At 32.7% G+C, this 9,092-nt stretch overlaps 1 protein-coding gene across 1 annotated transcript; it reads left to right on the top strand.

The window, feature by feature from the left end:
• Window positions 1-6,333: 6,333 nt before the first annotated feature.
• Window positions 6,334-8,340, top strand: LOC111387841 (ankyrin repeat domain-containing protein 65-like). Its single transcript, XM_023012437.1, has one exon. It carries the CDS (start codon window positions 6,554-6,556, stop codon window positions 8,162-8,164), a length of 1,611 nt encoding a protein of 536 aa, XP_022868205.1. The 5' UTR covers window positions 6,334-6,553; the 3' UTR covers window positions 8,165-8,340.
• Window positions 8,341-9,092: the final 752 nt, after the last annotated feature.

Below are 9,092 nucleotides of genomic sequence, written 5' to 3'. Positions count from 1 at the left end.
CCAGAACAACTTTTAATATTTTTCACTTTAATCCCCAAACTTTGAATCTCTTGCAATTTTGGCACTTCTTCATTAATTTTCTTCAATTCCGCCATTTTCATCGATCTATACCTAGCAAACACAATTTACATAGAATTAAGACATAATTCATTAAAATCTTCAACAAATACTCTAATTTAACGACATAATAAGTGTACAAAATAAATTTATCAACAGCATGTTACAACTATTATTATGGATTATAAACTAAAGTAAATTACTCTTTCTCACCCCTTTTTTTGGATAAAGAATGAGAGTTGACTTGGAAGAGATAAAAGTAAATAGATGTTAGCTGGAGGCGTTTATATTTCTATTAGATCCTTCATATAGAATTAAAACTGGGTCAAGTCCACTCTCCACCGTTGTATCTTAGTCTATACTTACACATCTTTTCTCAAACCATCACATGCATAAACACATGGCCGTAGAATCTCTTTCAACTTGCGAGTTCAAAAATGGTATGACTAGATCACATGACATGACATGTAGTTCTATATATGCTCCTCGTCTCTGGACGAGAATTTTTTTTTTCCCCCCTTTTTATTTAATATTGCATCTTTAGCTGAAAGTTATGCTGAGGCCCTTCTAAGTCGTCTGTATAACATCCCACATAAAATCAGATGGACACGGAGTTGAAAGTGTTATGGTTCATATTTTAAACACATCGTTTAGCTGTATCAAATACTAGTCAGAGTTTCTTGCTCTCTATAAATATATATACCTAAACTAGAATTGTCTTCAGATCATATCAAAGTTGATACAAATTTGTTACAGAGAAAAGAAGATAAGAGAGGAAAAAAATGTCAAACATCATTCGTAAAATTGAGGAGAAGTTCCATGTAGGAGGTTCCAAGGAAGTCGAAACACAGTATGACAGTGAGCCCAAAAAAGGGTTTATGGACAGAATCAAGAACAAGATTGATGACAAGAAAAAGAAGAGGAAAGAGAAGAGAAAACAGAAGAAAAAGGAAAAGGAAGAGAAAAAGGAAAAGGAAAAGGATCAGAAAGAAGAGAATACTTACACCAGCAGCAGCAGCGACAGCGGGGGTGATAGTGATTCAATTCATACATATTTTCGAAGTAATACTCTTTGGTTTCCTTTATGCTTTAATTCCATTCCCCTATCTTCCATTAACTAATAATTGATCATATCCCTTTCTAAAGACAATTAATTATATCACTTCGCAGGCACTGCGTTTTTTGTCATCATATACACTAATTGAGACGTTGACTTGTTCAATTGAAATAAATTGTTTCTCTAGATTAATTACTTTCATTATATATATTGAGGAAATTCCTGGTCAAATGTGCCGTTTGCTGCTTATAACTTTGTCCATGGCCAAATGCATACACGATTCATTGCAACCAGAAGACATTAAGTAGAAATATTAAGAGACAAAAATGTCGACGATTATCCACAAGATAAAGAAGAAGAAAGAAATCGATCATAAACTTATAGAACCATACACATTGATATGCAAAGTGTAGTTACGCCTATATATATGTTGTATTTTGTTAGTTTTCCAAATATAAATGACCTAGAAAAATAAAAATATATAGTAAAAAACTATGCATAGATTTTACGCGAAAAACTTCAAAATCTCTCCTTTCAGTTTTCTTTAAATTAAAATAAAATACTTGAAACTTTTAATAAATACTTATTTTGCCCAATTATTAATTAATTTTCTGTATTGTACGTGAATCAATGGATCGTGATAGCCTGTTGTTGTTGTTCGTTTATGCTTGAGTCAGTTGGTATTGGAGTACAACTATTTTTCACATAGAGTAGTGGTCACAGTGACGCAACAAATCGATGTGGAGTTGATTGTGGAGGAGGACTTCAATGACGATAATTATCGCTTTATCTCTTTCAATCCCAATCAACAAATGGATGTTAATTTAGGTGAAAATTGTAACAGTTCACTAATTTTCGACGAGAGCTCTATTTTGAGGTTTTTTTTTAAAAAAAAAAAAAAATTGAGGTAGATTTCGACTTTGTCAATGACGATAATTATGATAACTTTGAGGCCATAGGTATCATGGAAAAGAAACAGAAAGAAGATTTGGGTTAAAATGATATTATTGTTTGAGTTAAATTTCGACTTTGTCATTAACGATAATTATGATAACTTTGTCAATAGAGATTTGTTTATAACTTCAAGTTAAAATGATATTATTGTTTTCAAGAAATCAAACTTACTTCAAACGATGTTAAATATAACGTACCAAATATATTATAATTATTACGAGACATAAAGCATTTCTCAAGATTCGAGAACAAATCTTCACCAACGAGAGGAGAATGACGGAGCCAAAATATTCCCTGATTGATTCCAATTTTTGTTTTAGCCCATGTCTGATAGGAATTAAAATTCCGATTTTTATCTAAATCAAAATGAATAATTAATATAAGCAATATATTTTATAGCACCCACAACTTTTCAACCACACGTTTCGTCAACTTTTATCAAAATTTACTAAAAACGTAATTTTAATCCCCACCAGGCACCAGTAAGGGGCTTACTTATTTCTTATGTTCTTTAATCAGAAAAGGACATTATCGTCCTTAAGAAAGTTTTAAGGTTTTTCGTTAATATTTAAACCTCTATGAGTTACTGTTTTATTTTATTGTTTATTAATTGAATAAAATATTTATAGCTTTTGATTAATTATTCGTTGTTATCGGTACTCACGCACGAATAAATGGATTATGATCGCATCATATACAAAATAAATTCTAATTTTCCGACTTTAGAACTTCCAAACCTTAACCAATTATCAGGAAAAAAAATTAAAAAAAATCTGCAAATGTTCAAAAAACTGAAAATTATGTCGCATTAGAGAATTATAATCTCTCCACTAAGTCACATTTTTCGCTCATGAACTTATTTTTGTGATTGCGTTACTAAATTTATTTGCGTTAAAATCTATCCAAGCAATGAAAATACCGGAACAGACATTTTTCTTGCTAGAGAGTTATAATTCTTTCCGCTAAGTCACATTTTTCCATCATGAAGTATTCTTTTTGTGCTTGCATTATTAAATATCTTTCGACTAAAATTTATTCGAGTAATGAAATATATCTAAAGAATGTCTCGCTAGAGATTTATAATTCTTTCATGTGAATATATGTCCTCAATAGTCCAAGCTCATAATCTTAAACCTAGAGGTATTAGTCCCATTATAATTTTACTCTTTGATACCCTAAAAATAATTAAAGAATATGAGCTAGAAAGTTTGTTTCTGACTCCAAATTATGCCTCCGTTTGAGCCCATTCTTTTTATAAGAATGAATTTTTGAATAGTGTAAAGATCAGAAATGAGTGGTTAAAAAGTAAGAAAAAATTTGGATTTATGCGTAATATTATTTTATTAAAGAATGTGTAATTAAATGATGTCAAAACAAAATGTATTTTTTGTTCAACGAATGAGGCTTAAACAGGCGATAAGACATATCGTCAAATGATCTATAAAATATTAATTATTTTAAATGTCATTTAACTCTTTACGCTAAACAAATTCACGTATAGACTCTAAATACACTAATATTTTTATTTAAAAGATTACAATGAAGGATGAACTTCCTTCAAGAGCCATAGAGTAATATTTTATGATTGTGATTTGCACAAAATCTATTTAAGTGCCTACTTCACTGCTTCGATTTCGGCACGATGGAGGGTCTGTAGCACGTCACGAGTATCAAGTTAAGAGGCGATTGAGCAACACAAACGAACCGACATATCTTATATAAGGACAGAAGGAAAAAGATTGTTTCTTTCATAACTATCGATTCTCAAGGTATTTACAGGTTCGACTATGTGATTTATACACTATAAAGAAATAAATCAAATCACTAGACATGTCAATTGTAAACTCATGCTTTAGGTCACTCATCGTTAAGAAAAGCTAAAACGTGGAGATTCACCTTCTTTCGTGGACTCTATGTAATGAAACAGGATCATTCAACCCTTGTTTGGGTTTCATTTTATTTCAAAATATATTTTTCTCTTTTATCTTCTCAATTACAATAAAATAATATTAATATAAACTCAAAACTTTTTCTTCTTTTTAAAAAATATATTCTTTAAAAAAATCCATATTTCAAAATTATTTTTTTCCTAAAAGCTAATTTCAACGGAGCCCAAATAGGAGCATATTTACCAAACAATTAAACAGACTAGTTCTACTCTATTCGTCCTTGACGTGGATCTACCACAAATTTCCAACTACAACCCGATCGATGTTATATAATTTTATCATTTAAGCCAAACCCTTTTGGTTTTAGAGAAATAGTCATAGATTTGACAAATTCTAAACTCCTACAAGACAAGCATTGGATTAACCAATGAATGATTTTCTAATATTCTAAATAATAAAATCATTAGTAATTATAATTTATTTCTTGTTTTTAGGGTACATAAATAGCTGTTCTTGTGGACACTAGTGGATATAAAAAAATTATTCGCTCCAAATGCAAACGAGTGACATTCTTTAGTCCATTTTTTGTTCTCTCCCCACAATCAACTGTTTATGTTTTGGCCAAGTAAAAGGCACTGTCCCCATCATACTATTCACCTTCATTTTTATGTGTAAATGATAATTAAATTGTATTTTTCTTAACTTATACAAGCTTATTTCACAGAATTTCTATTTTTCTGTAAAAAGATTTCACGAGAAAGCTATGTTAGATCAATTTTCTTTAAAAACTCTTGTAAAAAAATAAATTATTTTCAAAAAATTATCAAAATATGTACAAAATAATTTTTTAATCTTGAAATAAGTTTTTAACTTTTTAAAGATCCTGCCAAATGTATCTAAAATTTTATTAAATTGAGCTTGAATGAGTTATGTCCATCCAAATATGAGTTTGAGCTCTTAATAATTTAAGTAGCAATATTACTCATATGGAAATGTGTTATTAGTATAGAACGTAATCTGTTTTACCATAGTTTTTGTATCACATGTTTGGTAAATGAAGTGACATATAATATAAAAAATGAAAATTTTATATGTTATACTAGTCAGTCATGTTCGGTAATATGAGTTAAACACGCCCTCAATATATATTTAGTCCATATTTAGTAGGAATTACAATCAGATTTTGATAAAAGTTGATACGTGTATGATTGAAAAGTTGTGGATTTTGTAAAAGGTATAATTAAAATTAATTGTTGACTTTGACCTAGATTTAGATTGAAATCTGAATTTTAATTTCTATCAAACGGAGGTTTAATACATTGAATTGATAAATATGGACATTCGAAAAAAGCCTCTTGAACAATCCCCTGGACGTTCGATGGTTGTGTGGATTGCGCAGACGTTCCCCCCAAGAATGACGAGAACTAAAACTTCAGCAGTAAAAACTAAAAACATAGGATAAACTTTTATAGGAAAAATAACATTTTCTCGTGTCATGGAGGCGCAATTCTTTAAATATTCTAAAAATAAATAAATCAAGATAGTAGCTAGTCTTAAATTGCAGTTTTAGTCCCCAATCAATAGTTTCTTAAGCATGTTCGTCCGTCAACTTTAAAACATAGTATTTTGACCACCAGCCATTTTATCTCTTTAAGAAAAACACTAAATATTTTTCTTTTATTTTTGTTTGCTATGATATACTTAATAACATCTTTTTATTTCTATTTTCTTTGTTATATTCTAAATATTTTTATTTCTATTTTCATTGTTATATACTAAATATTTTTGATAACTCTCCCTCGTGTTGCACATGTCTTGCGTGTGATATTATACGAAAATTTGGACAATTTTCATTTATTTGTAAAGAGATAGCAAATTAAGGTCAGTCTGTGCCTATGACTCGTTCCAAAGCCATTTTAATCCTTTGAATCGACTATATGAATAATTTTAAAACTAATTGATCCATAATTTGAGCATCAAGTCCCGAGCATATGATGAAAGAGCGCCTTGGGATCACTTGATATAAAAGCACCAAGCTTTAACCAAAATATTGTAAATATTATAAGTCACGTTCCATACAATACTGTCTAATGTCTAGTATAACGTACCAATATACCAAAAAAAGTTTCCAAATTTTCGATGTCCCCAAAACCGTATCATTCTACTTATCTACAGTACTAGAAAGAATATAACTTTTTATGCGAGAGAGATATGGAAAGGTAGCATCTCCATATGTCATATTTTGTACTGTCTGCTGCATTTAACAATGAAAAAAAAAATTTTAAAATCCATGAAAATGATGTTGTAGAAACATTACACAAATGTTTTTTAACTTTTCACAACTGTGTCTAATAGATATGCAAGTCGGACATCAAATAGAACAAGTCCTCATTGATTTTACCACCACCAAGTGGCACTGCCTTGTTAGAGCCGGCCAAATTATTCACCCTCATATATTTACACCTTTGCTTCAAATTCTTCAATCCTTCCTTTAGTTCTTGTTCATAATTTTGAGCGATTTTCACGGAAAAATAGCAAATGATCTTCGAAAACAGGTAGAAAAGTAGAAGATACGGAAAAAGAAGCAGTAAAAAAGATGGATAGACTTGTAAGTTTGGAGCCATCTAATGTTGTGACAATCAGGATTGAAGCAAGGCAGAGGTGTTACGGCGAGCTGACTCTGCGTAATGTGATGTATACGATGCCTGTGGCATTCCGGCTTCAACCGATGAATAAAACACGATATGGTATTCGGCCTCAGTCGGGAATAATCTTGCCTCTTACGACAGTCACCGTGGAGATCACTTATCACCTGTCGCCGAATTCGAGCCTACCGGATCGCTTCCCACACTGCGATGATTCGTTCATTTTGCAAAGCGTGGTGGCTCCCGGTGCAGCGGTTAAGGATATTTCATCGACTTACGATTCGGTTCCGAGTGAGTGGTTCACCAATAAGAAAAAACAAGTTTATTCTGATAGTGGGATAAGGATCATGTTTGCTGGTTCCTTAATCCTGGCTCAACTTGTGACCAAGGGCTATATGGATGAAATAAGAGAGGTGCTTGAAAAGAGTGATCCTGGCTGGAAGGCTGCTGACTCTGTTGATGCAGATGGTCAGTCACTTCTTCACTTGGCTATTGCTCAAAGTAGGCCCGATTTGGTCCAATTGCTTCTCGAGTTTGGGCCGGATATCGAGGCTCATAGCCGATCAGGATGCAGCCCTCTCGAGGCGGCTGCAGCCTCCAACGAGGGCCTGATTGTCGAACTCTTGTTGGCGCATAAGGCCACCCCAGAAAGATCGGAATCCTCAACTTGGGGGCCAATTCACCTTTCAGCAGGAAATGGACACACTGAGGTACTAAAGCATCTTTTACTCAAGGGTGCTAATGTGAATGCCCTTACGAAAGACGGGAACACAGCTTTACACCTTGCGGTCGAGGAGCGAAGAAGGGACTGCGCGAGGCTACTCTTGGCTAATGGTGCAAGTACTAATATCCGAAATGCTACCGATGGCGAGACACCATTACATATTGCCTCAGGTTTAGGGGACGAACAAATGGTCAAGATTTTAATCCACAAGGGAGCCAATAAGGATATTAGGAGCAAACATGGAAAGACAGCATATGATGTTGCAGCTGAGAATGGACACACTAGGCTTTTCGACTCGCTTCGTTTAGGGGACAGCTTATGCGTGGCTGCGCGCAAGGGGGAAGTGAGAATGATCCATAGGCTTATTGAAAATGGCGCGTCCATTAATGGGCGCGATCAGAATGGCTGGACAGCCCTCCATCGCGCCTCGTTTAAGGGTAGGATTGAGGCCGTCCGGGCTTTGATCGAAAAGGGAATCGACGTTGGTGCTAAAGACGAAGATGGTTACACAGCCTTGCATTGTGCAGTAGAATCGGGACACCTAGAAGTTATCGAATTGCTCATAAAGAAGGGAGCTGATATTGAAGCAAGAACAAACAAGGGTGTTACTCCATTGCAAATTGCTGAATCATTGGGTTATGCGGGTATAATTCGGGTACTAGTCCATGGAGGTGCCACAAAAGATGGTGTTTCACAGGTTTCTAAACAGAATTCAGCGCCACCTGATAAGGGAATTGGTGCTAGAAAAATGGAGATTGGGACAATCAAGAAGAAGACTAATCGCACGAGAATCCATCGAAGTAGCTTCGATCGCTCTGCCCCATTAACCGTCATCTAGGAAAAAAAATTGGTACCTCAAACAAGAGAGTCGAAATATTTTTTCCTAGACAAAATTAGCAGAAAACTTAATGTTGTAGCTTGCAATTGTTGATTGTATTCTTAAACCAGATAGAAACATTGAATTCCCAGAAAATCACGTGTAAGCATTGTCGTTCTTAGGCAATTTGTGTAATGATATGAAAATATAACTTGTGTAAGTTTTTTTTTAGTATATTTTTCGTCTACGTTAACAAGTATATCATAAAATTTGTCTTTGTAGTAGTACTATGTAAAGAGGCTTATATTCCTTGTTTTGTTTGGATGTGCCGACGAGTGTACCAATGCAAAGTGCAAAAAGTTAAATAAGTTATAATTTTCCTTAGTTAAATAACCTTTTGTCTTTGAGAAAACATTGAAAAGAGCTGCTCAATCTTGCCACTTAATTATTTATTGTAAAATTTGACAAGAATTTTATGATGTCAAAATGACCTCATGTCTTTTTTCGACTTTAAAAATGTTTGAAAAAATACCATTAAATTGTGTATCACTAATAGAAAAATATCATACTAATTTATCGTATATGCATTGCACTTGTGCATTACAATAATCGAACATGTACTTTATATTGTTTACATATTGTGATTTCAACAAAAATCATGTTAGCATATACAATAGTGTATTATATAAATATAATTATATATAATTGAAGATTTTATTTTATTTTATTTTACTTAAGTTTCTATGTAACTTCACTAAAAGTCATATTTTTAGTATGTTTTGATAAAAACCAATAAATGTGGAGTACTGCTATTTGTAGTCGCTCATTATTATAGTCACCCTACGTGACATACATGTAACAATTAGTAATTTGATGCATTAATGTTATATTTTTTTATTGCATTATGTATCAAATCACTAATCGCATATATATATATATATATATATAT

This window comes from Olea europaea, unplaced genomic scaffold (assembly GCF_002742605.1).
Source record: "Olea europaea var. sylvestris unplaced genomic scaffold, O_europaea_v1 scaffold428, whole genome shotgun sequence".
Lineage (NCBI taxonomy): Eukaryota > Viridiplantae > Streptophyta > Magnoliopsida > Lamiales > Oleaceae > Olea > Olea europaea.
The sequence above is the reverse complement of the archived record's forward strand: the minus strand, read 5'-3'. Positions and strand labels throughout refer to the sequence as shown.